Raw genomic sequence first — 16,099 nt, 5'->3', positions numbered from 1 at the left:
CTCCTCATCTGTTGTCTCCACACATCAATGGCAGGGAATTAGGTACCATCCTTTCATGCTTCCCCATCCCTTCCTCCTTTCCTTATTTCTTCCCCCTACACCACATTTATTTCTCTCTTGCTCCACGTTACACACCCACGGCAGGCTGCTGGCACCTGCTGCTACCCCAGCTCATATCTCCCCCGTTAGTGCAAGGACTGCAGCCTCCCCAGAACCAGAGATCCCCACGGGGCAATTCCAGGGGTCTGGAGACCTGCGTGTCTTGAGATGGACTGCCAGGGGAGAGGGAACCCGGGCAGTGAGGATGCCACGTGCCCCAGGGGGAAAACTGCCGAGCTGCCAGCAGCCACTGTGGGTCACTGTCCCCCCGCACAGGACCGTCATCCGTCCGTCCGTCCGTCCGTCTCCATGCTCCTCTCTCCTGTCACCTGCTTCCCCTGCCCACCCTTCTGTCCCAAAACCATCGCATCTGTCTCCCTGCCCAGGGTGCGCCCCCCCAGACACCGACAGGCTTTTCCCAGCCCTGCGATGTGTGACAGCCCCGCACCAACGCTTACCTGTCCCTTTGTCACCGACTGACTGCCAGAGATGGCCAGGATTCCACAGGGGCTGCTGTGCTTCAGCAAATTCCCACCCCCAGCACAAATCCCGGGGCAGACAGCCCTCCCTGCACGCTCAGGCAGAGCCGGGGAGAGGAGAGAACAGCTGGGTGTGGGACAGGAGGGACATCATGGTCTGTCTGGGAAGGGTCACCCAGCCCGGCCCAGCCTGCTCCACCCCTGCAGCTCCTGGTGCAGTGCAGTGCTGAAGCAGAGCTGCCCCCTCTGCCTCCACGGCCGTCTCAGCACCCCAAGGGGTGACCCAGTAAGGCACAGGAAGCATGGGCGATCTAGAGGGCCTTCCAGGACCCTCCAGCACCTGTGAAGACACGGGCCGCCTGCTGATTTACAGGGAGTCAGCGCTTAACCCTAGTGTTTCTAGGGAAGTGGTACAGGGTGTCAGTCACCATTCTGCTGCCAAGGGTTGATTTCAGCCCAGTCAGAGTGAGCAAGATCCCAAGAGCATAATGAGACAAGCCCAGAAAATAACTTAGAGAGGTTAAGCATCACCATGGGGAAAGGGGAGCTGACCACAGCACTGAGTCTTTACAACCTGAGTTCTTTCCTGCCTCCCATCCCGCCCGTTTATTTGGGACAATGCCACACCAACGCAAGCAGGCTAATTGCAGCATGGAAAACAGCATCAGCTTTGCTTCCCAGGACAGTTTTGCCCGGCAAAGCACAGACCCTACCAGGGATGCACTGGTGCAGGAGGAGGCAAGGCAGGCAGGCATGCAACCTGGGCATCCTTCCCAGCTCTTCATGCCACCAAGGGGAAGGACAAGTTGGTACCACACTGGATGTGCTGCTCCAGGCGCTGTCAGATCTGTAGGGAAGTGGCAGTGCAGTCAAAGAAGGGTCTGGGTCTCCCTCTTCAGCTGTGCCAGCAGACTGCCAGCTGTCCAAGTCTGCTCTCCCCACCTTTTTTCCCCAGAGACTTGGTAGGACAGCACAGTAGCAGGACAGGGGATTTTCCTGTCCCCTAAGGAAAAGCACAGGCATCCAGATAACAGCTTTATAGGGGAGGGATCTGGGGACTCCTCCAGATACACACAGAGGAATAATTACAAGTTAAATAGGATCCAAACACACATAAGTTAAAGGGTGGCAAGGTGCCCTGCGGCTCCCTGCTCCTTCCAGGCACAGTCTGTGTCTGCCAGCAAAGAGAACCCCCACAACACAGCCTGGCCCCTCTCCCCAGCTGGCTCCATTCGCCTTTCACAACACAGAGCCAATCTTCCTCTCTGTGGCGCCCATCTCGTCCTCCTCCTCTTCCTCGCCCCCCGAGCAAGACGAGTCCTGGCCATAGCTCAGCTCGGCGGCGCTGCAGTGCAGGAAGCCCGAGTCAGGGCTGTGCCCCATGAACTCGGGGCTTTCAGCAGCTTGTCCCTGGGGCTCGCTGGGCAGCAGCTTCTCACAGGTTTTGCTGAGCCCTCGTTGCTTCTCAGGCTCCACCTGAGCCCCCTGCTCCTTGGCCTTGCGGCTCCGCTTCCACTTCATGCGGCGGTTCTGGAACCAGATCTTCACCTGCAAGGGAAAGCCCCAGGGGAAAGGATGTACCCTGCTGCATCCTGTCCCCACTCACCCCCTCACCTTCCCTGCAGGGAGGGTCCCCTCAAAACCTCTTCATTGTGGGGCATCCCATGGTGCTACAGGTATGTACAAAGAGGATGAGGTTGTCACAGGGAGAGGAATAATGAGGGCTGCTGCCTTCCCCCCTTCCAGCCAAGGATATGCACAGGGACATTTTCATATTAGCCCCACAAAAAGACCCCTCCCACAGTTGAAGAATGGGAAGGCTCTGAAACCCAAGTTGGGGGATGCCAGGTGAAAAGAGGAGCAGTATTTCTGGGGTGCCCTTCACAAGAGAACAGCCTGAAGCCCACCAGGCAGGTCTCTGCAGGAGATGGCCTGAAGAGGCACTGATGGGAGCAGTGGGGTGTGAGGTTGATGCCATTAGCATTGCCCATGACCTTGCCTTGCCCCCATGGCAGCTCCATGGTGCTATGCTCCATCCCCCAGGGCCAAGGTACCTGTGTCTCAGTGAGCATCAGCGACGTGGCCACCTCAAAACGCTTGGGTCTGGACAGATATTTGTTGAGCTTGAACTGGTTCTCCAGCTCCAGGAGCTGCTGGCTGGTGAATGCTGTGCGGGGCCGACGGCACTTCCCCATCAAACCAGACTGTGGGGCAGCTGTGGAGCAGACAGTGGGTGGGGGTCAGAGGACAGCAGACTGGTAGGGGGACGACCCCTCAGCAAACCCAGGATGAGGAGGAAGGTGAATGTCTCCATCATCTCCCACCCCAATAATGGCTTTATTGCCTGATAGGAACCAGTGAGATACGTTATCAGGTCTCGGTGTACAACTGGGATCAGTGCTGAGACTGAAATTAATTCTCTTTTTTTTATTGCTGGGCCGCACAGGTGGCAGCTCAACGGCCAGGGGCTGTGCTGGGGCTGCCCGTGAGCGCCGCTATCTCGCCTGCAGCCCTTGAAGGCAGAGCGGCTCTGAACCAGGAGGCAGCAGAACAAAGGCACCTTTGAGAGTCCAGCACGGGGTGGCTGCCGCACTGTTTGATCCTCGCTTATCTTCTCTCCACTGCCTTTATTGTCCCCCTGGGGTTCAGCTTTTACTGCTTCTCCCAGCACCACAGCGGCAATCCCAGGGGTTTGCAGCTGGGAATAAAGTGCTGGAGCAGCAGGGAGGGGCGTGGGGGAGAATGGGGGGAGGTGGTGGTGGTGGGCACTAATGCAAAAGGACCTTGGCACATCCCTGCTGACACATCTTGGGCAACAAGATCCTGAAGCATTCTGGCCCCAAAAGTGTGCCATGCTTGGCAAGGGCCACTCACCCACTTTGCTGGGCATGGGGCACCATCCATGTTATCTCCCCCAGATTCCAGCTTTGATCTCAACCTGCCCATCTCCCGAGGTGTCCACCAAGCCCTTCACAAACACAGCGATGACGCATGGGGCAGGAATTTATGAAAGAGCTATTAACTGATCACAACAAAGGTTTGATCTCAAGTACCTGGATGCTGGGTCAAACAGATAGAATGCAGGCTGGGCTAGGGCTGTGCAAATGCCTCATGGGAGCAGGACAGACATAACCCCTTCTTCTGCCTGTAGCCCCTCAGTGCCAGGAGAGACAGTCTGTGGGACCCACCTTGTAGCCACTGGCCAGTTAAACGAGGGACTGACTGAAGAGAGGCACACTGTGCCAATGATTCTGACACACATGATGCATTATTTTGCATATGAAACATATTCAAGGCTAAAACTGAATGAGAGGTTCAAAAGATTTCCAGGACAAACAGAGATGAGAGATGTCTCAGCTCTGCAGAGTTCAGCAGCCATCTGGGCTCTGACTGGCTGCGGGTGCTTGGGCTGTACAAATCCTCCAGGGAAACATGGGACCAAACAGGTCTGCAAAGGTTTCCTCTGGCTAAGAGAAAAGGAGGTGTTATGGGAACTAGCATCTGCAGGGATGGGGCAGCCCAAGATAACGCCCTTTGCAGCTCCTCAGGGAGGGAAAGCCCAGAGATGCATCAGAGACAACTGGAGGGGAAATTCATTCTGTTGATGGGGGCACAACACAAAGCAGCCCCAGGCAGTGTCCAGCAGCCCAAGGACTCTGGGTCCCTGTGAGCCTCCTTTGCTGACAGAGACAAGAGGGTGGCTGGAGCATCTGGAGCCCCAGAATCCCTCCCTGCAATGAGGCTGCACTGTGCAGTTTGGCTGTACCAGGTCAGGGAAGGGCCCCTCTGAGCAATTCCTCTTTCTGAGCATGTTGTCTAGAGAAATGTTTTGGGGAAAGAGAAGGGAAGAGGTTGTGCCCTCTCAGCATCCAATAATCCAGGAGTTCTGTGCTTTCTGGAGCTGGAGGGTCCAGGAGTGAAGAGATATCATATTCCCAGTCTGAATTCCCCACTCCAAAGCAGAGAGCCCAGGGCTCAGCTCCGAGGGCATTGTGTCCTGGCTCCAGGGAGCACAGAAATCCTTCAGATCAACCTGAAAGGTTCCTCTGTGCCTCCTCAAGCAAGGTCATATGTGACCAGACTAAAACCAGATGCAGGAAGAGTAGAGGCACAGAAGTGCCTCACAGAAGAATTTCAATCCTAAAAGCAATTCAAGTTTGGTCTGTCCAGCTTCAGAGGAGCCTGGAAGGCAGCCTGCTTTGACAACAACCATCTCAAGAGACTCACTTTTCCCCAGGTGAGCTGCTGAGGACTGCTTGGTCTAGCAGGGAAAAGAAGAACAGAAAGTTTGTCCAAAAGTCAAATAAATCCAAACAGGATATATCCCAAATAACTACCAATCCAGGGGACTGATTTCTGGAGCACGGCCCTGCTGCCAGCCCTGATTTCTCCTTCTCAGTGTCCAATTCAGTTTCAGGGCAGTGTGCCCATTACAAATATTGTACAGAACCCGACTTCCTTGGAAATTCATCTTGCCTCCTGCCCCAGTGCTGACAAAAAAAACCCCAAACCCAATCCTCAAACCCCTCTGTGGTGCTGTCATACAGTTTGAGCCAGCACCACTGCAGTGCCCAGCCCACAGAGTGTGGCTGGCCACCTCATCTGTGACCTCCTCTGACAACACACTCTCCAGCAGCTACAATTATCCACCACCACTGCTCCCCACTGTGACTTGTTCAAGGTTTCGCCTCCACACCAGGTTGAGAAAGCCCAAGGCAATACAGCTGATCTGCAGCCACCCATGGCAGCAGGTTTTCACGGACATGAATGATCAACATCTCTGGCATCAGCTCTGCTGTTACCTTTCCTAAAGGGTTCTAGCTCTTTTGTGTGGAGAGAGTATGGCAGAAGAGGATCTGCAGATTCTCACTGGGAAAAGAAACGAGGAAGGAGGTAGAAGCTGAGACTGCCAGCATGCCCTGCTGAGTCCCACCCCTCCCTGTCCTGTGGCAGGGTGCCACATGGACAAAGAATCCTCCCAAGGGGTGCACAGCACCTCCCAGGGCCTACCTTCTCCACTCAACAAGCTATGAACCCATCCCCATCACAATCAGCATCTCACAAAGTATTACTGTCCAGGAAGGCTCTCCATCTTACCCAGCTCCTACCAGAAGACCAGGGACTGCCCCAGTGTCACACCTTTGCTTGCCAAAGGATTTATTTTCTGCTCAGCCATCTCCTGCAGCACTCCATCCAGGATCAGAGCTTGTTTCAACATCCCTTCGGCCTGGCAGGGCTTGGACCCCCTGAAGGGTGCCTGGCATCTGGCTGCAGTATCAGTAAATAAAGTGCTTGGCCTGGGGCCAGGAATGCCCTCTGAGTCTGAGGCCAGGAGCTCTGCAAGGCAGCTGCCTCCTGGATAATTAGATAAAGCTTATAAAGAATTGTTGGTTTATTTGATACAGTTCCGCCTACTTGATAACAGGGGTAATCCTAGGTTGATATTAACTCACTTGTTTTTAATTTGGTTTGTTTAACTATAGTTCACTTCACTTTGTGGTCTGGCAGATAAAGGAGAGGAAATTAACACCCTGACTGCTTTAGGTATTTCTCTGGATGTCAGAGCTGGAAGGGAGGGAGGTAGTCTCAGCATCAGGGTCATCACCAGAGGCTTTTTCTGACCTGCCAGCAGCCCCGGCCATTATCAGTGGGGCAGCACGTGTAAGGGCACCTGCTACCTCTGCAAGCCCCTTGCTTGCTCCACCATTAAACCTCAATTGCTGCATGCCAGCTGTTTCCCAGCCCATGTTCCCAGCTGACACCAGACCACTGTACACCTGGTGAGCCTTGGAAGGCATTGCTTTTTGAACAAGTTTGATAAAACTTATCCTGCCTGCTCTCCTATCCCAGCACAGCCCATCAGCAAGCTCTCTGCCATCATGGGCAGGATCTGATCTGGGCTCCAGGCCATCAACTTAGTGAGTGGGTGATGCAAGGCAGTGGTGTGCCAGGAAAGCCATCTAAGCACCGGCTCCCTCGGAGAGGATCCTCTGCTCCTCCTGAGAGCCCACAGCTGTATGTCACTGCTCCCCACCTGCACAGCTCTCAGTGGGTCTCTGCACTGGCTCCCACCACTGCACCACGTTTCCACACTGACAAACAAGGAAAATAAATCACAGCTCCCAGAAAAACTAATAGGCCTGGCATTCCAGTGCCAAATGCTACCCCGGGTTCTTCAGGAGGTGCTCAAAGCCCAGGATAGGGATCCAGGCTGGGGATGGCAGAACCTGGGCAGGCAGCATCCCTGTTTCCTGCAGCAAGGGCATGCCTGCTCCCGCAGCCAGGCCCTGCAGAGCCCTGTGAGTGCGCATTGCAGCAGAGGCAGGCAGGCACCGCGTGCGGCTCTGCACAGACACCCTGCCTACAGCAGGGCACTGCTCTCACTGAGCACAGCACCCCGGCCCTGGGGGTACCAACTGTCCCAGACAGCCTCCCTGGCAGCCCCACACACAGGTGATAGCAGGGGGAATGTGTGCAATGAACACCCACAGACCACACTTGCAAAACATTGCTACACATGCACCCAAAGAAGGAATTTATTCCAGAATTTACTTCTGGAATTCCCTTTAAATAAATCCCAAGGGCGATCACCCCCTGGAATGATCCATAATACGTCCTAGAAGGCTTTCAGATTCATCTCTTACAGCCATCTGTCCACTGGTCCTGGGAGAGTTAAACATGAGTGACACCAGCAGCCTTGACACTTGTACTTGGTCACTCTGGAAACTTCAGCCAGGCAGGTCCATCCTTCTGTCTAGGCTGGGTGATGGGACAGGGGCTCCCACAAACCAGAGGCAGCCCAGGAGCCCTGTGCCAACAATGGAAGGAAGGCTCCTGCCCAGCCCATTCCCCTCCTCAGAGAGGTGAGGAAGGGCTGTGGAGGCAGCACCTCCTAGGCAGGTGCCCTCTTCTGTCTCTGTCCCTACAGCATGGCCAGCACATCGGGGCAATCTGAGCCCAGGCACAGGCACGGCCTGCAGCCAGTCCTGCTAGGTACAAGGGGAAGGCAAGCTGCAAATGACCTGATTTCAGAGCTTCAGTGAGCCCACAGGAACAAGGGCTGAAGACACCCTTGAGAACCCTAAGGTTACCAAGGGACAGAAACAAGGATGTGAAGATGGATAAGGTTCTCTTCTGCACAGCAGAATTGCTGAAGTATTTGACAAGACACTCTGGAGAGAAAGAATCCCCACTGCAAAGGGCTCCCCAGGATTGGGAACAAACATCTTTTAGTAAGGACATGGATTGAGGCAGTGGTCATCCTGATTTAAAAATTTACAGTTTTGGCAGCTTTTGCGGCATCCTTGTTACACCTCAACATGTCTACTCTGCTTTGGGATCTCCAGAACCCAGATAAGTAACACTTGGGTCAAAAACTGCTTTTCTTCCTGCTGAACTTCTCTAGGAACCCTGCCCAGTGTTTCCCACAAGACCCTTTGACATTCTGGTCCAGCACATTCTGCAGAGCTCCCTTCACAAGTTGTACTCATGCCAGCAGTTTGGGATTTGTTTCCTTTTCGTGAGGTTTTGGATATAACCAGCTGAAGATCGCATGCTGCTTTTGAAAAGAATGGAGCAGATGTACAAATATCTCTATGTTATCCCTGCCAGAAGCTGCACTCTGGGCTACAGAATCAGATGCAGTGTAGAATTCCCACCGTGGTGAAACACAGCCCTGTAGGAAGCTACCAGGATGCTGAAATACACCAACAGATTCAGACCCTCCAAAGATAACATGGCTTCTGCAGAAATGCAGGAAGATGTAATAAATAATAAAGATTTCTAACCAATCAGGATTTATTTTTTCTTGTCTTAGTGACATCTGTGAAGACTGCACATAACCCATAGCACTGGAGGCTTATCCTACACCTCTAGATTCACAGATGGAGCTTTCCTAAAATCTAGGGAAAGCCAGGTAAAGAGAGATATGGTGGGGAAAAAAACAGCCTGTTTCCCTTTAACCTGACCAGGAATAGTTTGAGGAGGAGTTGAGGAATAGTAATACGTGTGATTTTTCAAGTAATTCTCTGTAAATTTTTGCACTGTTATTTGCCCAGCCTTTTAAAATTATTATTATTTTGCAAATGGTCCTTCCAGATTTTTAGGAATTTTTTTTACCCTCAGCTAACAAATCTGGATACTCTGACGGGGCTTTATTAACCAGCCACGCTTGGTTCAACGCCCATCTTTTCACTGACCAGCACAGGGCAGGGTCCAGGCTGGGGTGCCAGACCTCAACGGGACCACTGCCTGAAGTCAGCTCTTGTTCCGTCCGTGCCCTGCAGGGCCCATGGCAGCCGTGCGGGGTCCGGTGCGGGCCCGCAGCCCAGGTGGTGCCCACCAGGAGGGACTGGGGCTCGGCTGTCGGCCCGCCCGGGTCCCGCGGCTGCCGCCAGGAACGAGCTCACCGGGCGCTCATCCCACAGGGCGAGCGGGACCCGGAGCGCCGGCCCGGCCCCGCACGGAGCCCGATCCGGCGGCGCATCCAGCGGGACTGGGGCGGGTTCGTTCCCAGCCGCGCCGGGAAGGATTTATTCGTTTCCCGGTGCAGGTTTTTGCCGCCGTTTCTTTCTTTTCGTTTCCTTCCCGCCCCGCAGGAGCCCGCGGGGCCGGCAGCCTGGCTAGGCGCGGTCCGGCTCTGCCGCCGCCGGCGCGGGCAGCGTTTCTCGAGGCTCTGCCGGAACACCGGGCCGGCGTAAGGCGAGAGTTTGCCCTTCGGATCTGTTCCCCAGGGCTTCACAGTCCTCGGAGGTCTCCAGCAGTGGGACACCCCACCTCCCCACCCCAGCCCTGCCGGGTGTGGGTACAGAGAGAGCCGCGCATCGGGGTCAGCGCGGAGGGCTCAATGTCTCTGTGGGCTCCCGACCCGGACCCACCGGAGGGCCTCGAAGGGTTGGGGTCGGGAACCGTCAGTGCCGGGCCGTCGGAGGGACCGGTACCTGATGTGCCGGCGGACGCCCCCGGGGCTGAAGGACCCAGAGCCGCGTTCCGCCGGACGGGAGGGTCGGTCCCCGGGTCACTCACTCACCATTGAAGTCGGAGAGCCTCGGCACCAGCATCCCGGCTCGGATCCAGTGCTCCAGCGGGAAGGAGCCGGCCACGGCCGCCTTCAGGTGCTCCGCGCCGGGCGGCGGCAGGTGCGGGATGCCGGTGTAGGCGAACGCGGGGTGCTGGCCCCCCAGGGTCGGGAGCGGGTACACGGCGGGGGGGTACAGGGCCGGCAGGGCGCCGAGCCCCGGGCCAGAGAGGTGCAGCAAGCCGGGCTTGGGGACGAAGCCGGCCGGGGCGAGGGGCGCAGCGGCCGGGGGCGCCCGCGGTGAGGGGGTGTCGGAGCGCCCGGCGGGACCGGGGCTCGACGCGGGGCTCCCGGGGCTCAGCCCCGGCGGGGAGGCGCTCCGCGCCGGCTCTTCGGCCAGGAGCGCTTCGATGCGGAAGTTTTGGGACTTCTCCATGGGCTTGTGCATGGCCGTGCCCCGTGCGGAGCCGTCGAGCCCTCCGGCGCCCCACCGCTCCCCTGGCAGGGCACAGCCCGGCCGGCCAGCCCCGGGCGAGCCCCGGCAGCGGCGGGCATCCACCCGCGGGGCCGCGCCGCGCTCAGCGGGGCTGCCCTCGAGGGCAGCCCTCCTCTCCGCTCCGCCTCCGGGGAACTCGCTCGCCCGACGGCACCGGGGTGGGTTTTAACCCCCTCTCCACCTACCCCAGCTCCCCATTGGCTCCGCTCCGGCCCCCCGCCCTCCGCACCGGCCGCCCTCCTCCGGCTTCCGCAGCAGTGGGCAAACGCCAGGGACGGACCGGGGCCACTCTGTCCCTTCCCCAGCCCCTCCACAGCCAGAGGTCCCCCCAGCCGCCAGGACTCACCCAGGGCGCTGAGCCCATCATCCTGACCCTGAGCCCCATGGCAGGGAAGCGGCTCTATGGTTGCAGCAACTGGAGGAGACATGGAGATGAGACAGACTTCAGACATGTAGGCAAAGCCCTGCTGGGCTCCAGTGCTGCCCTGGCACCGTGGAGCCCCCAGGCACGTGGAGGGCAGAGTGCTTAGCTGGGAGGGCAGGAGAGGCTCTCACTCACCAGCAGGCTCCCCTGCATCCCGTGCACTGAGATCACCACCTGTGCCCAGCTGTGCTGTTTCCCATGGCATCGCTGTGATCCAGGGAGATCAACAGACCTGAGCTGGGCGCACAAAGGACCACCACCCTCCATCACCCATGTCTGTCCAAGATGCAACCCAGCGGTGCATACAGGCAGATTGTTACTCATTTGCCTGGTCTTACCTTTCTTAGGTAAGACGCAGCTTGGAGAATAGCACCTGGGAAGGATAGAGAGGAAAGTTTTGGCTGGTCTGGGAATGGTGGGTAAGCAGGAGCAGAGCTGGTCCAGATCCCCTGACACTGGCCTTCAGGGAGAGGCAAAGTGCGTGTGTGGAATGTGCTTTTAGGAATCTCTGTCATTAAGGATCTGCTCCTGTTTGTCTCTGGTTCCCACTTTTTTCTGTCCTTCTGACACAGTGACACAAGCCTCTGATTTTTTTTGTGCCCTGTAGTGGGTCCTGTTCTTGGGAAGGGAAGTAAGGCAGCTGCTATTGCCCTGCCTAAATGTAATAATGGCTAAAGAAAATCCCCCCACTCCATCTCCCTCTGCTTTCCCAGGACACAAGCCAATGTCCCCACAAGCAAAAGGACACCAAGCACTTTCTCCCTCCCCCCAAGGCAAGTGCCAGCACAGCCAAGCAGCAGGCATAGACAGGACAAGATCTGGGGAGGAACAGAGCAGACTGACTCCCAAGCACAGGGGGAAACAACAAGAGATATCCAGGGAACAGAGAGCACAGTGAAGGTAGGACAAGTGTTCCACTGCAGATCAATAGCCTGCATGGGAAGGGGGAGCCATCCCTTCCTCACCTGAGCCCTCAGGACTGACTTCAAGGATTGCAATGGTTTGTTAGCTCTGTACAGGGAATGTGCCTTGAGACCTGGAGCAGAGACTGGGTCACAACAGAGAAATCAGTGCCTCAATCATCCCCATGGGGTAACAGACAGGCAGGTAGGCAGCCCAGGAAAGCCCCGTGACTCTACCCAGTGTGTAGTTCAGGCAGTGGGAGCAGGGCTTGAATGAGGGGTCTGGGTAATATCTCTTACTCACAGCCTCATGGAAGTCCCCTACACTACCCAAGGAGGTTTTCCAAAGACAAGCAACTCTCCGAAGGATCAGCAGCTCATGCTAGTGCCCATTTCACTGATGCCAGGGTGATGCAAGTGCAACCAACCAAGCTGCAGCCTTTGAATTGCACAAGCAAGAAATCTTTGCTGACAGAACCATAGAACCTGGCTTATTTCTTTATTTGGAAATACCTGAATAAAGAAAACTAGAGAAATCATGGAGGGATGATGAGTGTCAATATTTGGAACAGAGCCTGAGACCCTGTAAGAGGGTTGTCCAGGACCACAGCAGCTGGCACACAGCCCATGCCACGCAGGGCAGAGAGATGGTGTCCACAGTTGTGTGCAGAAGAGCTGGGCTGGGTGGACAGCAGAAGGGGCAGGATGCAAGGCAGTGATAGATGCCAGGGTGCTGATGAGTTCACAGTCTTCAGGGTCATTAATCAGATCAGAGCTGGATTAAGGTGTCTGAGGTCTGATTAGCTTCATTTCCCGCCTCAGGAAGGAGGGAACTCTCTTTCCCATCCATCAAATCCTCCAGTGACAGCTCACCTGGTTGCTAACTAAATCAGAGGATTGTAATAAGTGAATGTGACTGTGGCCTGGCCCCTCACCTCTGCCCAGCATCCTTCCTGCACAGGAGGGTGTAAAGCATCCCTGAACATCAGCCACAGGTGGCAGACCCCAGGATACCAGCCAGAGAAGGATCTCCAGTTTGCGGGTTCAGGGCCCTGTGGACAGAAGCTCTCCCAGGAAACCACCCCAGTTCAGGATGAGGTGGAGTTCGAGGGGATATGCTTCCAGTCAGCATCATCTTGCTCCCAGTCCCCCCACAGCTCCTCTGTGCTAAAACCTACCCCATCAGCATCTCCATTTGTCCCCTGCCTGATGCACCTCGTGTTCAGTGTGCCCTAAAGGTACCTCCACTTTTAACCACTTAGACTATTTCTGTCCAGAAAGTGCAGACCAGCAGGAGGTCCATGCTGCCCAGGCAGCAGTACAGTTCCTCAGCTCCCTCACCTCTCTGGGGCAGACCCTGATCATAGCATCCCATGCTGGGCAACGAGCATCACCAGGAGTGTTCACACTGCCCAGAGCTTCCTGGGATTCTTTCATTTGCCTAGGTATCTTGGGGGGAATTTTCTGGATGTGCCTCAGCTGGACATTGAGAGCTTAGTCCCCCTTCAGTGACCTGAAAGCAGCACTCACAGCAGCACCCCTGCAGGTATAGATGAACCCTGCAAAGCCTTTTACTGCTGGTGGGAAGGTACACAGCTAGACACCTGGAGCTCTTACTGTGTCCATAGCCTCCAGTGAATTGACTCCACTGTGACTCCCACCCATGTAAGGTCAAGCACCAGAAATAAAACTGGAAGGACAAACCTCCACACGGCCACCAAAGACACCCAGCTCTGGTGTTCACAAGTTTTCAGCAGCTCTAGAGTCCCACAACACTACCAACAGCACTTCACATACTTCCCCAATTTGTTGCCAGCAGTACCTGAGCCCTCAGAAACAAGCCATGGAGATCACAGGTAATATTTGGGACCACAGTTCAGTTTTACAGCCCCACTACTTCCTCAGTATCACCTTGGGAAGCAACGTAATGTCCCTCAGCAAATCCAACTGCCCCAAGATCAAAGCCAAGGGTGCCGAGGAAAATCCATACCCTGATAAAAAAATTCCCAACTGGGACCAGACTCCCATTTTCCCAGGATCGAGTCTTCATCCCAGACACAATATATGACATGACCCATGCTGGGGTGTCTTGATTTTCACCCAACCTTTCATTTTGGGCTGTCCTAGATTGACAATTTAGCACCAGGTCCTCCTGCCAGCTTTGGGTCACCTCCTGCCTTGAGTCAATAGAAATTACCTTTGACACAGAGACTGTGCAGGAATCAGGGCTTAGCCCATCCCAGAGAGATGACAGAAACCCTGATTTCTAACCAGGCCATTTAGGCTTTCAGGTGTTGAAAGAGCTCCCTGTCTGTCTCCAGGATGGCTGTACCTGTTTGCTAAGCATTAACTACTCACCAGGTCACAGCCCCAAGAGCGCTCCACCTTTAGAAATGAATTCTCAGGAAGAAACCCACGGTGTGTCAGCCTTGTTTAAAGCATCTCTGAGGAAGCAGAGATCTCGCCGCTTTGGACCTGGTGCCTCAGGTCATCTTGTGCTATTCCAAAGTCTGTAGCCAGCTAGTGGAGAAATACAGCCTGGAGTCACCACTAATACTGGAGACAGGATGTAAGCTTGCTCAGAAGTGTTTTTCTAGCTCTTCCCCCACAAGAGAGGCTGTAGCAGCACCCCACTCTCATCCCTGAGCAGGCAGAGCCCTAGTAAGAAGTGCTAGGAGCAAGACCCCCTTTTAGGGGCGTCCCAGGTTTTGTGGGAGCCCTGGCCGTTGCCTTTGCCCTGCCCCTTACAGCCAGGCCACCCGCTATCTCCAGAGTCTGGGAAGCCACAGGAGGCTGGTGGGGAAGGTAAATAAACTGCCAGCCCAGCCATGATTTGTGGCTAAATGAACAGTCTAAGTCACCTGTGAGTGGCTTGGGGCCATTAACCAACCAGATAATAGGTCTTAATCAGCCCTGCGGTGGTGGGAGCTGAGTGTACCTTGTGTCAGAGCTGGCTGTGCCAGCTCTGAGGTCCCAGCTTGCTTGGGGGCTGTCCCCTCTGCAGAAACACTGCCAGGGGCATCCACACCGCTGCCACAGGAGCAGAGCAGAAATGCTCTCACGGCATTCTCACAGGGCTTTTCATCTGTCTTTAGGGGACTTCCCCTGCTCTGATGGTGACAGAGGACAAGTCAGTGAAGCCACCTCCCTGCCTGCTTCCAAGGTCTTGTGCTCAGTCACTGCCATGCTCTGTCCCTGCCTGGATCCCTCTCACATGGACTGGCCTAATCCTGCCCGCCTCAGAGACTTCCAAGCTAGCCACAGGCTCCTGAGGGTTTCTTCATCCTGCTACATTTGCTGCTCAGTCCAACAGGTGGGGATCTGTCCTGGAATGCAGAAATCCCCGTGCTTCCATGCCTCTGTCCCCATACCCAACACCCACCCTCCCTCCACAGGGAGCCCCAGGTACCAGCCCCCAGTGAAGGGTTGACAGGGAAAGCAAACACGGCTCAGTCCCTCCCAGACAGGCCTCCTGCAGGGATCTCTGGGCAGCTGTTTATTTAGCCAAGCAATTCCTCAAATAAGCAGCCTCATCTCTGATGGGACATGGCAAGGCTGAGCAGAAAAACGTGTTAACAGCTCCCACTCTGGAGCAGGGAATAGCAAACCAGCACAGGAAGGCTGGCAGGGCAGGGAGGGTGCCTGCCCCAGCACAAACAGCCAGGGCAGCTCTGGAGTGTCACACCTGATCCCACCACACTGCCAGCACCCCTCAGGACCAGCCATAGGGCTGCAGGGGATGCCCTAGGGCTGCTCGGTTCCCAGGATTCAGCAATGCACTGCAGAAGTACTCAAGGGTGGAGACAGAGGACTTGTCCCCTTGTAAACACATGGGAATGGAGCAACAGGGACATGCGGGGACGGGATGACACAGCCACACATGAACTGGAGTGACAGGGACACAGGCACCTTGGATCTATTTCTTACAAGGACTCAGAGTTTAACCACTGCATTTCCAGTCCTGTTAGCCCCTGACCTCTCTGCAGTATCTGATTCTGAAACACCATGAGCACACAGCACCCTCAGAGACATCTTCATCCTACTGCCCCCAAATGAGGGAGCAGCACCTTGGCTCATCCTCAGTGTTTGTCCTCACCCCAGGCCTTGTCTTTTGGGGGGAGAGATTAGACAAGCCAGCATCTTCCATAGCTCAGCATCATCCAGGAAAGCAGGGAAGTGACTGAAGGCACCGTGTTCCTCCTGCTGCTTCCCCACAGCCCCACTCCCCAGCCCTTGCCCTGCACAGCACTCCAGCACCTTGTGTCCAGTGTCACACATCTCTGGCACAGCCAAGGTCACCTTCCCCCTGGCACCAGGGGGATCCCCAGCTCTGATTTGTCCTGTCACCTCCACAATCTTCTGGTTTGGCTTCACTGTGTCTTGTCCCAAAGCCAGAACTGCTGCATGTGGGGGGACAGAGCCAGGTTTGGGGTCTGGGGGTGCAGAAGTGAGGGGGAGGAACACCCTCACACACCCCACTTCCCCCCAGAAACACAGCCTCACCTCGTGGCTGTTAATGGCCTTTCCATGGAGTCAGCACCTAACCTGCTCCCGGGATGACAGAATAAATCAGCTGCTCCTCCCAGGACCTTGGGCTCTAATTAATGTCAGCTCATTAACAAGATAACGGCCATTTATTACCCTGTCTCCCTGGCTGCTGATTAACCCTTTCCCGAGGTGGGG

The 16,099-nt window shown here is 55.7% G+C and overlaps 1 protein-coding gene across 1 annotated transcript; it reads right to left on the bottom strand.

Annotated features, from left to right (window-relative positions):
- Nucleotides 1-1,817: 1,817 nt before the first annotated feature.
- LOC136559064 (motor neuron and pancreas homeobox protein 1-like) lies at nucleotides 1,818-10,042 on the bottom strand. The gene is made up of 3 exons (XM_066553958.1): nucleotides 9,607-10,042; nucleotides 2,633-2,793; nucleotides 1,818-2,126 (listed from the first exon to the last, which is right to left on the bottom strand). Exons 1-3 carry the CDS (start codon nucleotides 10,040-10,042, stop codon nucleotides 1,818-1,820), a joined length of 906 nt encoding a protein of 301 aa, XP_066410055.1.
- Between the last annotated feature and the right edge of the window lie 6,057 nt (nucleotides 10,043-16,099).

This window comes from Molothrus aeneus, chromosome 7 (assembly GCF_037042795.1).
Source record: "Molothrus aeneus isolate 106 chromosome 7, BPBGC_Maene_1.0, whole genome shotgun sequence".
Lineage (NCBI taxonomy): Eukaryota > Metazoa > Chordata > Aves > Passeriformes > Icteridae > Molothrus > Molothrus aeneus.
This window is presented reverse-complemented; position numbering and strand designations above follow the sequence as displayed.

Bases quoted from the DNA above. Each gene is read 5' to 3' on its own strand.
- LOC136559064 (XM_066553958.1), bottom strand. From the start codon at position 10,042: ATGCACAAGCCCATGGAGAAGTCCCAAAACTTCCGCATCGAAGCGCTC. The intron at 2,794-9,606 runs GTGAGTGAGTGA...TCTGCTCCACAG, and splicing joins GAGGCTCTCCGACTTCAATG to CTGCCCCACAGTCTGGTTTG. The intron at 2,127-2,632 runs GTACCTTGGCCC...TTTCCCTTGCAG, and splicing joins TGATGCTCACTGAGACACAG to GTGAAGATCTGGTTCCAGAA.